The 16,099-nt window shown below is 40.1% G+C and overlaps 1 protein-coding gene across 2 annotated transcripts; it reads right to left on the bottom strand.

Moving 5' to 3' along the window:
• Nucleotides 1–230: 230 nt before the first annotated feature.
• zgc:174863 (butyrophilin subfamily 2 member A2) lies at nucleotides 231–12,968 on the bottom strand. Of its 2 annotated transcripts, none has more exons than XM_030351294.1 (8): nucleotides 12,820–12,968; nucleotides 6,959–7,080; nucleotides 6,498–6,839; nucleotides 5,789–6,112; nucleotides 4,286–4,396; nucleotides 3,690–3,734; nucleotides 3,319–3,386; nucleotides 231–1,767 (listed from the first exon to the last, which is right to left on the bottom strand). In XM_030351294.1, exons 2-8 carry the CDS (start codon nucleotides 7,023–7,025, stop codon nucleotides 1,741–1,743), a joined length of 984 nt encoding a protein of 327 aa, XP_030207154.1. In that variant the 5' UTR covers nucleotides 7,026–7,080; nucleotides 12,820–12,968; the 3' UTR covers nucleotides 231–1,740. The 2 variants fall into 2 exon arrangements, with proteins under 2 accessions (XP_030207154.1, XP_030207153.1); XM_030351293.1 differs by having other exon boundaries at nucleotides 12,802–12,967.
• Nucleotides 12,969–16,099: the final 3,131 nt, after the last annotated feature.

The raw sequence follows: 16,099 nt of genomic DNA, 5'->3' as shown, positions 1-16,099 counted from the left end.
CTAACCCTAACCTTTATCGTTATTTGCATTTAGGTCCATCTCCTCTGTTTAAGCAGCTGTGATTAAACGCAGGTGCAGTTGATTAATTTGAATAATCTGTCATTTAACTCACATACACCTTTTGAGTCTTTATGGAGGTTCAAACATAATGACAAACATTGCGATTAGTATCTCATTATTATTCGATGTAATGTAAGTGTTATCAAATGGGAAAAAGTGAAGTCTGAACGTACTGTTTATCTAATATTTATTGAAATGTAGCAAAGAGCGTGCATCACGTGAAATCATTCATAAACAATAAGTAAATCAGGTGTACACAGTAGGTATGTCTGGATGATGTTATTCTCATCTGACCAGCCCGTTAATATGAACTTGTGACCTCAGGATGGTCTCACAAGGATAGGATCATGTCTTCAAGCCCACAAAATGGCATGGCCTCGAAGGCACACCATTAAAAACTACTGGCCTGTAGCATTTGTGGCAAATTTATTTGTGATATCTGTTTTTTGAAAGTCTTTATTCAACTTATTAGCACCAAATAATGCTTTTAACATGAGACCAGTTGATGACATTGATAAAAATGACTAAATGCACACCTCCTGCGCACTATCCCCCAAAAAAGTTTTAAAAAAATAATAATCTTTTTGTGCTGAATCGTTGATCACCGAACGACAAGTGTTCAATTATCATGCAGAGAGCTGTGGAGAGAGTTGGGCCCATGCCATAAAGTAGTCACAACCGGTGTGATTATAGTAAACCAAAACTAACAACACAAACTGAAAGAAAAAGCAATCCGTTAAAAAAATATATATATATCAACCTACCAACATAATGACTGTCTTAGTTTCACATTGAGATTAGTGAAATTATAATTCCATGTGATTTGCGTGCTGTACTTATTTATCAAATCTGTATTGAAATGTAGCAAAGAGCGTGCATCAGTTGGAATCATTCATCAACAATAAGTAAATCAGGTGTACACATTTCAGCAGTCTGGATGATGTTATTCTCATGTGACAAGCCCGTTAATATGAACGTGTGATGTCAGGAGGGCCTCAAGAGGATAGGATCCTCAGATAGTAAACTATCTGAGGATTCTAGGATCTCCTATCCTATAAAAAATTGAACGCAAAAAGCAACCTTTTGTCTTTACACTTAATGTGTGTGTTTAATGATACATTATAAATTGGTTATATTATTGATTTTTGTGTGCTTCCCCTCCTGTGCCACTGAATTCTAAAATGAACAGGAAGCCAATGCAAGGAGGCAAGAACTGGTGTGATGTGGTCATGTTTTTTAGTGCCTGTCAGCAGTCTTGCAGCTGCATTTTGGGCCATCTGAAGGCGGTTTAGTAGGGACTGGGTAGGCCTATGTATAAGGAATTACAATAGTCCAGCCGTGATGTAATGAAGGCATGGATGATTTTTTCAAGGTCTTTAGGAGACAGGAAAGGTTTGATTTTGGCAATTACGCGTAACTGGTAAAAACTGTTTTTGACAGCAGCACAAATTTGCTTGTCAAGACAAAGCTCTGAATCAAGGATGACACCAAGGTTTCTAGCATGGGACTTGACAAAAGGTTCAAGGTGATCTAGGTTGCTGACACAAGTTTGTTTTGATTTGGGAGGGCCAAAGATCATGACTTCTGTCTTATTGCTGTTTAACTGAAGGAAGTTAGTTGCCATCCAGCCTTTAATATCCTCCAGGAAGTCCAGGAGAGGTTGTAAAGAGTCCTTAGACTTCAGTGGAAGATACAGCTGAGAGTCGTCTGCGTAGAGGTGAAATGAGATGTTATGTTTCCTGATAATGTTTCCTAGCGGGAGCATGTACAGGCCGAAGAGGACTGGTCCAAGGATGGACCCTTGTGGGACCCCATAGGAGACAGGAGCAGTGGATGAAAATAACTGACTGATGGATACTGAGAAAGTCCTATGTTTCAGATAGGAGCTGAACCATTCGAGGGCTGTGCCTTTAATGCCAACCCACTGTTCAAGGCGGGTCAGAAGAGTGTTATGATCCACAGTATCAAAGGCAGCACTAAGGTCTAATAAAACCAGGATAGCATTTTCACCAGAATCTAATGTGAGTAACAGATCATTTGTCACCTTTAACAAAGCTGTTTCAGTGCTATGGAGTGTTTTAAAGCCTGACTGAAGGGGTTCTAATATTTCATTTAAATCTAAAAAAGGTTGCAGTGGTCACTTAGCATCCAGGTTGTGTTTTTAAGCAGAGGCTGGACGACCGCATGCTTAAAACATGAAGGGACTGTGCCAGAAGCTAGGCAGGAGTTAATGATGTTTTGAATACTTGGGCCAACTGTATCAAAAGTGTCCTTAAAGATATGGGAGGGGACAACATCATGAGGGGAAGATGGGGGTTTCATATGTGAGACTATCTCCCTAAGCTCCTCTAAAGAAACTTGTTTGAATGTGTTAAAAATGACTGTAGCACCTGAACAGCCAGGCGTAATGTCAGATGGGGAGGGGTTAAACTGGGATCTGATGTTTTCAATTTTCTCAGTGAAACATTTTAAGAATTTTTCACAGATGTCAGTGGATAGGTCAGCATCTGGGGATACATGGGGGTTGATAATGGAGTTTATGGTACCAAACAGAATTTGGGGTCTATGGGAATGTTTATTTATAATATCAGAGAAATGTTTGGCTCTGGCTTTTTTGGCTGCTGCCTGATAAGTCACCAATGCATTTTTAAAAATGTCAAAAGAAACAGGAAGATGGTCTTTCTTCCACCATCTTCGTTCAGCTATTTGACAGGCCTGTCTAAAAGAGCGGGTGGGTTCATCCAACCACTGTTGGGATGTCAGTTTGGGCCGCCTGTATTTAAGGGGGGCTACAGAGTTTAAGATGTCTGAGCAAGAGGAATGAAAGAGGGAAATCAATTCATCTGGGTTGGAGGGAAGCCTATCAGCAGTTGAGAATGCAGTTTTTTTTAACATTTCAGAGAACTGGATTGCAGTGTGGGAGTTAATATAACGGGAAAAACGGCCTGGGGTTTTAACTGTACACATGGGGTTAGATAGAGTGACATCAAACACATTAGGCATGTGATCAGAGAACGATGCGTCCTCGATGTTTAATTTGTCAATCATAGCTCTCCTGTTGTCTTATAAGGGGTTTTGAACCCCTGAGTTCGAAAAATACATAACTGACCTCCACCAGACAAATGACCAGAGTCCTGTCGTTCTGCCTACAGCCGACCGTTCTATTTTCCAACGCACAAATACCCCTTGATTCATAATTCCTCTCCTGCATTTGAAAATAACCTGTTGCTGTATAGATTTTAACTATACACTACATACATTTGAGGGTTGGGGTGTTACACAGCTGCTGTATTCTCCCTCAGGCTTGGTTTTGGTTTGAAGTTCATCTGCAAAGAGCACATACATCTTCAACCAAAAATCCTGTTATAATTAACAGAAATCCTGTTATGATTAACTTGGCAGTTAGTTGATATTCAGATTGTTTATACCAGCATTGATGAAATTCACTGCTGGTACGACAAAGACCTTTAGTGAACTATTTTTTCCACTGCTGAAAGTTTGCCCCATTTATTTAATATTCTTAACACAGTAAAAAGCTTATTTGGTCTTGGGTTGTTTGTTAAAAACAAAGAGAACCTAGTTGTCACATGCCTTCTTTCACTGAAATAAATCAAATCAAATGAACCCACCTTCATAACCACAATCGTTGTTTGTTGGGAGTGCTTGATGGGAACCTGTGAACAAGATATGATACTGTAAGCATGTTATTTCTCAAATAACTTTTTGTTTTGTCATTTCTAACAGGGATTCATAGACAAAGGACCATAACACTGTCAGTTTGTAGCAACCAGTCTGTCACAATGGGAAAATTACCACCCATTTTAATTTGTGTGTAAGACAAACAAAAATAAATAAATAAATAAATATAATCAAACATGCATCGTTAACGTATAATACTTATTTTGTGTTAATATTGCTATCTGTCATTTTTTTGTTAACGGATAACTTTAGCCTCATTATAGTCATAAAAGTCAAGAGTCAGCATGCGGAGACACGTTGGCTCTGGAGTGAATCTTGATAGCTTGTCCCTTGCAGTTTAGATAATATCATGAGGAAGAATCACACAAGCGCATAAAAAGAACTAACGAGATGGAATAGTATGCGTCAAGCAGCAAATCGCAGGTTACAAGCCCAAGCCTAGTTGATATATGTACTGCTGTGCAGAACACCGTTAGTAACTGTTGGGCTAGCCTATAATATGTTTCTGGAAAACAAGAGTATTTACTTTGACAGTGTGGTTTTAGAAGACGGACTATCAGCAGCCCAATGATCACAGATCCAATGATGACCACAGGGATGACGATTTTGGATGCCAAATCTGACTTTTGTGTTTTTCCTGCAAAAAAAGGCATGTAATCAGTTTAGTGTGCGTAGCATCTTTTTTTGATTGTGCATCACTAATAAAATAAATCGACCATTTCAAATTAATTACATCGCATGAATAAAACCCATCAAACCACGGTTGCAGTTAAGTGTAGGTATAAAACAGTGGTTCTCAACCCTTTTTGAGCCAATGCCCCCCTGACTTTAACCTGATCCTCATGGGGCCTAAAAACGCCACTCACAATCGTGTTATACTGCTTAAAGGTGTCAATGCATAGTTTTTCATTGATTTTGGGGTGGTCACTAATAGCAATGAATGCCCTCTGAGTTGGTTTTGGTGAAAAATATATAAAGAATATTCATGAATATTCATGACGTGCAAATGTATCACCTCTGATTCGTTAACAGCACTTTCCATCACTGTAATAAACCCAATTAATCTTCCAGAGTGACACGGGGGGGGGGGCACGTCCCCCGTCGTGCCAATTCTTTCGTGCCAAAAAGCACACATTTCTAACCATCTGACCCGTTTCTACTTTCATCTTTGCTTCTGAGAAATTGTGACAATTCACGGATATATTTAATGTAGGTGCGCTGCACTGTAGGCAAACCGCGGCAGAAAAAAAGGTGGCTGCTTCATCTCTTCTTTTTAGAATGAGCTAGAAATTTGTGCTTTTGGCACGGAGAAATTGAAATTGCATGTCCCAGATCACGAATGAACAGATTAAATGACGTGATGCGACAGTGTCACGTATTTCCGTGAGACTGGGTTGGGCCACGGCACTCGCGCATCTCCCGCGACTCCCGCCGTGCCCCGTGAACAAATTAATGAACGGCCCAGGAACCGCGGCCACCGCGAAAACAGATCGCACGCAGAGGTCTAATTAGGCCTATATATTTAGTATTTGAAATGCAACAGTCTTTTCGTGGAGACTACTCTCAGAGCATCTGGAACTGAACAACAGCAAGAGGAAGGAGGAAAACGGGCTATGAAACAATTTATTTATTTTTTCTTGCTATCGGCCACGTTTAATTGTGTTGTGTTGGTTATTGAATTGTTAACCCGCAAATTTTGGTTATGTTTACCAGCGTTACTATAGAGATCATGACGATAGCTGATGTGACAGGAGTCTGGGTGTGTGCAGGACCGAACCGCGCTGTATGACCACTGTTCCACTGCGCATAGACAGTAAAAAGTAGCTGAGACGGTAGTGGGGTTAGAAGCCAATAAATAAAAATGGGCAATTTATTTCAGGTAGCCTATTTTTTCAGCAAAAAAATTGAAAACCACGAAAGTTTAAAATCTCCCCAAAAAAATGAAAGAAAAATCACGTTCTCAGTCTCTTAAATCTGTCTGATACGTGAGACCAAGGTAGAGAAGGACTCCGGGAGAACCATTGGTTACCTTCATGCCGGACTGACTGAGGGTCTAGATCCGAAACGTTATACTGGGTCTCTCCTTCCCGTTCTCCTCTGTTATTGTGGACTGCACATGTGTACGTGGAGAATGAAGAGCCTGAAAGCAGGTCCAGCTTGCTGACGAGGTTCAAACGTCCATCTGTGGTCTTGATAGCTTCCTGTTGGGAGCTGGGGGACCAATCCGTTCCATATTCGTCAAACCAAAGGATTTTCCCTTCTGGATAACCGCCAGTAGCGGTGCAGGAAAGGGTCATGGCGACGTTCTGGTTAGGGTTCCTACTGCGGTTGATCTTTGGAGTGCTATATGGGACTGCAAAGAGAAAACATAACTTGGGGGTGAATTAATTAACTTATTAGGGCATTTACATATCACCTAGTACAATTTGTATGACACAGATAAGTGCTGTTTGGCTAGTATTTTATCTGGTTGTTGTTAGCTCAAGTAACTGAAAGTAAAAGTTATTTAAAGCAAAGCTATTTAAAGCAAATGGAAAAGTAAATTAAGGGGGATTTCTATGCTCATCAAATATAAGTCGCACATGATTCTCAAGCTGTTTTCAGTTTCTCTCTGCTCACCTTCTTTTTTATATGGAGCTACTATTGAAAGCTAAAGGAAACTTTGTTTAATGTTCACATTATATAAATATTCAGATTAAGTATTGGCCACTTATATTTTATTACCAGCGATTACCTACCTGAGAGGCGGAGGCGGGGGGCTGAGCTCTTACAAAAGCCTCTATTGGTCTCCACTATGCACGTGTAGTTCCCACGATCTGCCATCAGGGTGTTGGTCACCAGCATCGAGACATCAAAGTGGATGTTATATCGCTGAGCCAATGTAAAGCGTGGTTCAGATTTAAGGGTAGAACCTCTTTTATAATCTAATCTTAAAGCAGTCTCGGCTCCATTTTTCTTCCAAATAATCCTATTTATCTGTACATCTGTTGCCTCTTCTGAAAGAATCAGAATGCACTCCAATAATGACTGTTGGCCGAACCGTCCATTGTTGTTATCATTACACTTCAGTTGCACAAATTCTGCAAAGATAAATGGTCCAATTAGAGTATTATTTATACAATATATATATCAAAATATTATATTTTATATATTTATTATATTCATTTATAAAGTTAGTTTTGTATATGTACCAACTTACCGGAGGTTCCAGCAATGATAGCGCAGATAAGGGTCAGGGACAGTAAGCACGCACCAAAGGAGGCCATGATCTCTGTAGGGTTATCACACAGCTCTTAGCCTTCTTCTTTATGTTTCTACCATCTGTTGGTCCACAAGATACACACGTTTAACATTGCCAGGCTTCAGCTGGATGCACTAGACTTTCTTCCCCCATAGTCACATTCTTGTTTTTCTCCAAATTCCCTTACCAGTGCAGCTGAGAATCGATGTAAGTAGGCCTATACATTGCATTAAAAAGCTGAATAAGGCTTGCCCATTTCCACACTTTGTGAAATATGAATACAGTAAATGGATACATACAACATGCCTGAATTTTATGCAATTTAAAAAATATAAGCTGAATATTAGACTAGCCTATTTCCAAACTTTCTATAAAATATACAGGCCGACACACATAGCAATACAAATTATATGAGCCAAGTTAACCTTTAAATATAATTTGTGTGTATTTTCAGTAATGTCTGTTTAATGTATTAATCTGAAGTTCCTTATTATAATCAAACTGAGTTGGTAATATCAGGGTTCTTAGTTTACGCAATATGCAAGTTATGAGACGACAGAATGCATTGTATGCCTTTAAAAAAATTGCGCGGGCATGTAAACATAGAGCACTACGGAGTTGCCTGGAATTGCATTCCTGGAACTGTGTTCCAGGCAACCCGTAACTCGTAGGGTGACCAGATCCCAATTCACCAGATGAGGGACAAAGGCCCAATCTCGTTTCTGCGCTCAACAAAAATCTCCACCTTAACCCTACCCCTTAACTCTACCCCCAAACCCTACGAAATGGGACGACAACTCTATCAGGACCCAACAGTATGTCATTAGTAGTCATTGACAGGGTTTTTGATCTTTATTTTATTTCAATTTTTTTAATCTTTTGATACAATATCCTTCTCTGGAATGTTACTGTATAGTTTGAATGTCTTAGGAATGCGACCTTACCCACATGGAAAAACATGGTATGATTAGATAAGAATATTATTCATGGTCACAATCTGTTAGAAACTGCTATATTTCACTTTATATTGGATCAAACATTATACAAGATCAACATAATATAAAAAACCAGAATAAACATAGAACTTGAGGTAGTATGCCATCCATGTAAAACATAAATATCATACAAACAAAAACCAGTGATATAATGGAACTAATATTGCAAATTACAAAAAGGCATCAACCATCACATTTTTTCAATAACTCGGTCGGTTTTAAACCATCAGTGGATATTTCATCTTTTTATCTTCCTGGGGTTTGGGGGGCTTAATACAGAAGAGGTACTTGAGGTGGTGGAGGGATGGGCTCTGTGATGGCAGCAGCCTCAATGATCTCCTGAAAGAAAACAAATAAGAAGGAATTATATGGCAGAACTTGGTTGCATGACCACATGTTATGTACAATATAATAACAGATAGATAGATAGATAGATAGATAGATAGATAGATAGATAGATAGATAGATAGATAGATAGATAGATAGATAGATAGATAGATAGATAGATAGATAGATAGATAGATAGATAGACAGACAGATAGATAGATAGATAGTTCTACCAAAATAAATGAAAAAATTAGAGCTGTCAAGCGATTAAAATATTTAATCGTGATTAATCGCATTAATGTCATAGTTAACTCACGATTAATCGCAAATAATTTTTCTATGCTAAATATCCCTTGATTTTTTTGTCCCATAATTCTTCTCATTTTAATTCTCTTATCAACATGGTGAAGTGCATCGGCTTGCCTTGTGCAAATGATTTTTTATTGATAACAACATTGGCATATACTGATCAAAACAGGACGATACAAAAAAAGAGCCTATGGTGCAATTAAACGACTGCTTTGAACAAATGTCAGTTGAACATAGCAGTCAGGCTACTGCTTCTTTGTTTTGAGCCAAAGAAAGAAAAAAAAAAAGTTTGAAAAAAAAATAATAATAATAATATTAATTGCGTTAATCGCGCGATACAATTTTTAACGCCGTTAAAATTGGTTTGCGTTAACGCCGTTAATAACGTGTTTAACTGACAGCTCTAGAAAAAAAACATTGGTTTATAAAAAATAACGAGAACACAGTGCGTATACATGCATGTAAACACCTTTAACCAATCTAACTCGGACAAAAATCGGCACATTAACGGACAAGCGAAATCGGATAAGTTGTATGGATGTAATATTGCAGTTGTCCAATTGAGGAGCATAGTCGAACTATGGCTTTAATCGGATTAAGCTGTGCATGTAAACATACTGATTGATCGACCATTCTCCAGGCTAATAAGCATTTTTAAAACTAACTATAGGATTACTTGGCAGGGAATTAAAGCTTATCATCAACCTTGAGTCCCTAGAACATGGAACACATAGATATCATTGGGCCCGGCAGCTTCCCTGCCATGGACCGGGGCCGGGCTGCCATGGGCAGCCCGACCGCGGGCAGCCCAGCCGGAAGCTCCCCGGTATGAGTCCGGGAGCTCTGCTCCGGGAGTTTTGGTGGGTTTGCTTGTTATAAAGAAAATGCCTATGTAACATTCAAACGGCGTAATGATAATGCAATGGTCATCATAATTTATTGAATGATTATTAACATATAAAACACTTACATTTGTGGTTTTCGATCCTGTCGCATCTTATCGTCTGCCATCTTGCCTAGGATTTTTCATGATTTTCCATTTTCTCGCAAGGTATTGCGGGAGCAAGTCACAACTGAAGCGTTGCAAGGGTGGCCATTGAAAATCTTAACTTCGAGGGGATGTTAGCCCTCCCCCTTACCCCTTACCCTACCTTAAAATGGCTTTCGGGACACGGCTCCCCTGCGCGTGAACATGCAACAGCGAGGTGTAGGGCTGAGATTTTGCTTGGAGCAAAGAAACAGGATTCTCCCAAAGACTACGTTTGTATGGGACAATGTGGGATACTAAATGCATCAAGGTAGCCTAAAATAACTAAACATTTATATTCTGCCCCTTTGCTTATAACATTACAATGCTTTGCCATCTGGTTGATTCAGTAGCTAATAACAGCCTACCAATAAAAATATATCTTATTTACATGAAACTTTCCCGTATGCATAGGCTGGGAAGCCTCCTTTTGAGTGACACGTTTTTGGTGAGTCTCGCATTGTCGTAGCTGCATTTCCTCTTCTTAGCCGTACGTGTCATGCTTTGTTTCTTGTTGGTAGGCGTGCCCTTAACCTGCATCCTCGTCTCAGTTTGATTGACATGAACAAACAGCCCGCCCAGCCCCCCGATGACAACCCTCACTATGGCAGTGCACAGATGACAGTTCTATCTCGTAATTTAACGCAAAAATAACGCAGCACCTTTAGACTCGTTAAGCAAATGAGCAATAATGCATAATACCGTAGACTGTATAGATAATCAATGGCGGTTCTACACGGGGGCCTACGGGGGCCCTTGCCCCTGTAGACATGTCCCTGGCCCCCCCTGTGCTGACCAACTAGAACAATTAGGATTTTACTGATTTTACATAACTAATGCGACGCAACATTCTACACGGGTAAATTAGAGGGGCGCAACCAAACACTTTGGTGCTGCTGCTGGGTGAATGAGAGCTCAGCATCTACTCTTGGAGAAAGGAGCCACGATTTCTCCTGTCGCAAGAGACGAAGGTAAACAAAATGATTTAATTTCGTAAGGGACTTATTGTTCTTGCACATAAACGTGTTACTGTAGTTCCTAACACTTGATTTAATTAAGTTTGTAAATGTCTGGTCTCAAAGTACAAACTAAATGTTTGATTTTAAAGTAAAATAAAGTTTATAATTATAATCTTTAAATATAATTTAGCTTAGTTGGTGTTTCCATTGCACATAGGCTATTCTAATTAGCATTAGAATTATCATATGACGAGTGTTGTGGATGGCACTTCAAAAGCTTGCAGTAACATTAGGCTATTAGTTTATTTTTAATTCTTACTCACAATTAGTTTAGTTAACATGTTTTGATGTAGCTCAAAATATACATGTTAAAAATATGTATAAATTGTGGGTGTGGTCATACGCCAGCAGTTTCTGCCCCACCGAAATGAAGGGGCACCGCACGCTACTGCTAGAACCGCCACTGCACATCCATATAATCTCATGTAATCATTTCGCCTGTGGTGCGCTCGGCTCTGCTCGTCTCAACATGCGCACACAGAGAAAAGGCTGAATCCGAATACTCATACTCGACTACTATATAGTATGCATTTTGTAGTACGCGAAAAATATAGCGCGTCCGAATACTCAGTACGCATTGTGTAGTACGGAAGACGTTTCCGAATGCGTACTACCGCCAAAGTAAACAACGGACTTCACTACGCTATCCCACAATGCAACCGGAGTCTGGTAACGAACGAAGAAGAGATGGCTGACCCGACACCACCAGAAAGACGTCATAGAAAGCGGCGAAAAAAAGAGACATTAAAAAGAGTAAAATAGTAAAGTAAGTAATTAAGTAAAAAGAGACATTTTTAATTTAATAGCAACGATGACAAGACGGAAAACAGGTAACTTATCAAGGTAATTTTGCCAGCATCTGAGGGGAGATACGTCATCTCCAAACATCCGGTGGAGTTTCGGCGATGTTCGGAAGCGTTCTACCCATAGCTGTAGACCGTACGACTGTCAAGTGTAGTAACGTCAAGTAGTAGACACTGAACAGAAATAGTATGTACTAATGCCGCGTTTCCACTGCAGGGTGCGGAACGGATCGGATCGCAAAGGTGCGGTAGGGAGGGGGCGGTATAGCCCAGCTCAGTTCCGAGGTCGCGTTTCCACTGCCGACATATAAACCTTGGTGGTAGGCCGGATGTCGATCGCCGCGGCAGCTACGTAAACATCGTAAACAACGTCTTCCTCCCCAATAATGCAGACGAACGTCTCCACCTGCTTGTTCGCCCAAGCAAGCTTTTTACGCGACATGTTAATTGTAAAGAATAATACCTCGAGGCTATTGTTTGTTTGTTTTTATCCCCGCGTCACCCGGAAGTGACGATTCTGTCGACCAATCAACGGAGGGGGGCTAGAATTTCACGGGACCCTTTCAGGCGTCTGGTCTCGTTTTGGGTACCGCAACGGAGGAGTCCCGAGAATGGGGCCGGAACGGGTACGGCAAAGTCCGGGTCACGCCCACTTTTGGCGGTGGAAACGCGACCCGACCCGCACCTTGGCGATCTGATCCGTTCCGCACCCTGCAGTGGAAACGCGCCATAAGTATTCGGATTCAGCCAGACTCTTTCAATAGTCCCCAACCTTTATGGCGCCCGAAAATATAGCGCGGGTAAAAGTTAGTAGCAGCCTGGCAGGATTGATATTCGCCGGATATTCGGTTTTGACTTATCCCGTAATCGGATTCTTCGACACATTTCACTATATTACGGGTGTAGTATATTGAGGACAGTCTAGGACACCGCATCGACGCTATACACAACGAGTTAGTTGTTGTTGCTATCGATATCCGTGCGAGAACGGCACTTTAATCCACGTTCCAGCTGCTATCTGTTTCAGGAACTGTCTACAAATATATTGTTGCGTTCGCGGTCGCCTGCGTATGTGAACCCGGACACGGCCTACAGCCGTTTACACAAACGCAGCCTGTTAACCTTAACCTTGCATACACACCTGCTGTGTGTTTGTGAGTCTTTTGAAGAATACAACCGTCCAATGTTACCCGATCCAGACTTGCTGGAGGCTATAGCCTACCCCACTAAAGAGCAACCTTTAGAAATGTTATTTCTGATAGTACCTCTTCACTCCGTTGATATTACATAAAAAAATAAGAATATCAGTCGAATACATTACCTTGGTCGACTCGCTCACCTTCGGTATAAACCAAGCTGAACCGAGTTTTAAGTTTCGGTTTCGTAATGACAACCACCGAGACCATGTGGCGTGCCTCCTGCTCCTATCAGGCAGCAGCGCGTTGAAAGACGCGATCTTGTGGCACTGTCTGAACCAAGAGGTCTCGCTCTCGCTTTCGATCTCACACTTCATGGTTTTCCACTTTGCACCGAAACAAGCTCAGTAATTAGTTTATCGAAAGGAAATTAGATTGGAGGGAAGGGGAGGGCTCCGTCGTATATTTTCAGGAAGTAACCGTATAGCCTTATTTCTGCTCTGGGGACACTTCATGTCAATCCTCTCTGAGCAAAACATATAGACCGAAATGAGAGAGGGGGGGAGGACATAACAAATAAAATGACTGATGAATTTGAATCTGATGAAGTTATACCAACAAGCTGTTGGTATAACTTGACAAGAAAATCGCAAACAGTCTTTTAGTCTACTTCTGAAGAACATTAGTTTTGTTTGTCTGCGTGTGTTTGTCTCTGTGTGTGTGTGTGTGTGTGTGTGTGTGTGTGTGTGTGTGTGTGTGTGTGTGTGTGTTGTGTGTGTGTGTGTGTGTGTGTGAGTAGGGATGGGAATTTATAAGAATTTCACGATTCCGATTCTGCTTATCTATCGATTATTCCTTATCGATTCTCTTATCGATTCTCATTGGGTGAGAAAATAAGTACAAATGTGTTAATACAAATGTATTAAATCTAGCAGTGCTCTTGTAACCGAAAGGTTGCCAGTTCGATCCCCAGTTCCTCCTAGTTGAAAGTTGATGTGTCCCTGAGCAATACACTTAACCCTAACTGCTCCTGATGAGCTGGCTGTCGCATTGCACGGTTGACTCTGCCGTTGTAAGTCCCATTTGATAAAAGCGTCTGCTAAATGCCCTGTATGACATGCTGCAGTCTCATTTTGTCTGTGACATCAATGTTCAGGAAACATGTTGCCTATAAAAAGAGCACTACACTGACATTTTTTCATTTTCATAGATATTGAAATCAGCAGGCTTACCATATCAGTGTGAGCTGTCGGCTTGCTTCTGACTGGTGAGGAGATTGATGTCAGGTTCCATTCCAGTTACAGCCAGTCTCAGAGACTGATGCAGGTGTTGATCTGAGAGTCTTGATCTCGTCTGATTTTTTATCAGCTTCATGTGTGAAAAAGTTTGCTCACAGATATATGTGCTCCCAAAAACTGTGGACATCTTCATTGCGTGCTTTCTTATGTTGGGGAAGGTCTCGTTTGGGAGGGAAGCATAGTATTCTATGAGACAGTTGGGGTTGAATGCGTCTTTCAGCACATCGCAGGTCTGCAACTCAGCCAGTTCAAATTGAAGAGAAGGCAGGGTGTCATTAATGTCGGCAGCAAAAGGGTTCTGGAGTATGCACATTTCTTTAACGTGGGCACGAAGCTCACAGAATAGCCTTGTATATACAAGGCTATTCTCCCTCTTTGTTGCAAAACATTTATTTACAATAAAATTGTTGGTCAGTGACTGCCAAAATCTCTGGTGTAAAGGTAGTCATTCTTTTGAAAAAAATCCTGAGCAAGTATATGCGATGTATGCAGATATATGTAGTGAGCAAGCAATGTTTTTACAGGTTAAAAATAAATCAAATCCACTATAAAATGTAATTTGAGCTACAATTGTTAAGGGAAAATAACTAGTATGTCATTTAAAATAAAGTCATACATTTAAGTTATCTTGATTGGGCTTTATTTTCATCAGTTAATAAATGTAAGGTCAACTCTATTAAGGTCGACTTTATTATGGTCCAAAGATATGACGGGAGAGGCATTCGGCCCTCAAGGTATTTAATTTTTTCAAATATGGCCCCCTTTGAAAAAAGTTTGGACACCCCTGATCTAACTGATCCTGAAGAGCGAGTTGTAACCAGCATCTGTGTGTGAATGTATGTGAGCAGGGGCAAATGTGTACTTCTAGCAGTGTATGTGTATCCTTGAAATACCATCCCGACCTTGCAAATTCAAAATCTGTGGCTCTCTGTGGATCGGTCCTGACTCCATCCCGTTGAAAGCCTTTTCCAAACTCTTTCAATTAGCCCTACCATTTAGGGAACATTAAATGTTAATGTTCTTACACAGATATCTAGTTAAGAAATACATTTTTAATGTATGTTTTTATTATTTTTGCAAACCAATAAATGAAGTTACAGAAAGGCCCACACATACAGTATATGCACACACAAAGCATATTGTTTAGCATTCAGAAATGTCAGCTGATTTGTTTTTACCTAAAGAACTAATTAACAGAAACTGATTTCACTGTGACATTGTGTTTGTGTTTTTGTTTAAAGACTGATATCACAATGTTAGTATTTACAATTAATATTATACAAATGTATTTAGTTTTAGTATTAAATATTTGTATAAGGTAGTTAAGTTAGCAAGCCGTGTCAACACACCCTCGGGATGTGAGCAGTGCTATAAAGGCTGGACACTTTGAAATTAGTTAGTTGAGTAGAAGTCTCTTTGGATGCATGACTGATGAATTTAGTTTTGTTTTCAACATTCAACATAAGCTCTCACTCTCAGTTGGGCACAGTGCCTCAGACCTGGTTTGGTTGATGTTTGTTTGTAAAGAGCACATATATGTCAGAGCAAATATTCAATCATTAATCCTGTTTAGATGAACAAGGCAGCTAGTCTGGCTTTCTATGTTGTTAAGTAATATAAACCAATACTACCAGCAGTGATGCAATTCATCATCTCCCAAATGGCGGTTGATACCAGTTGGGTAGCATTCAGGCTAAACCACAGCCTCCCTTTTAGAACAATGCTATACTAACTGCACAATAGAATATTTTTTCCACTGCTGAAAGTGAATGACAGCATCTGCAGAAAGATTCGCCCATTGATCTTTCAAATCCATTGATTAAGAAGATAAGGTTGTTGTTTCTACAATAAATTATTTTATAGTTTGTACAATGACGTTTTTTATTGTTTGTGCCTCAATACTTCCAACCATCGGAGCTATATTGTATGCCTACTGTGCGTGACATGCACTCGTCTTGTATTGTATGAATGAAGTATTAGTGAGGTCTTTAAACACTATGTAATACACATGTAATACCCGGTAGCCAACAAGGAACATTGGATTGTCTTTGCTACCACACAGCACAATTGAAAAAAACTAAAATAACTTTCTCTATCTCCAGTTTCTGTGATGAAGCACTTGGCTTATTCGAGGAATTGTATGTACTCGCATGATTCTGAACATTTCTGGGTAGTATCTTCATGG

This window comes from Gadus morhua, chromosome 3 (assembly GCF_902167405.1).
Source record: "Gadus morhua chromosome 3, gadMor3.0, whole genome shotgun sequence".
Lineage (NCBI taxonomy): Eukaryota > Metazoa > Chordata > Actinopteri > Gadiformes > Gadidae > Gadus > Gadus morhua.
Note: the sequence above shows the minus strand (reverse complement) of the source record. Positions and strands in the feature narration are given on the sequence as shown.

What these genes read in the sequence shown, in the direction of transcription:
- zgc:174863 (XM_030351294.1), bottom strand. Translation starts at nt 7,025, where the DNA reads ATGGCCTCCTTTGGTGCGTGCTTACTGTCCCTGACCCTTATCTGCGCT. An exon ending in TCAGTCAGTCCGGCATGAAG is followed by an intron (nt 4,397 to 5,788) that starts GTAACCAATGGT and finishes CTTTTTTTGCAG; the next exon opens with GAAAAACACAAAAGTCAGAT. An exon ending in TAACACCCCAACCCTCAAAT is followed by an intron (nt 1,768 to 3,318) that starts GTATGTAGTGTA and finishes ACCTCTACGCAG; the next exon opens with ACGACTCTCAGCTGTATCTT.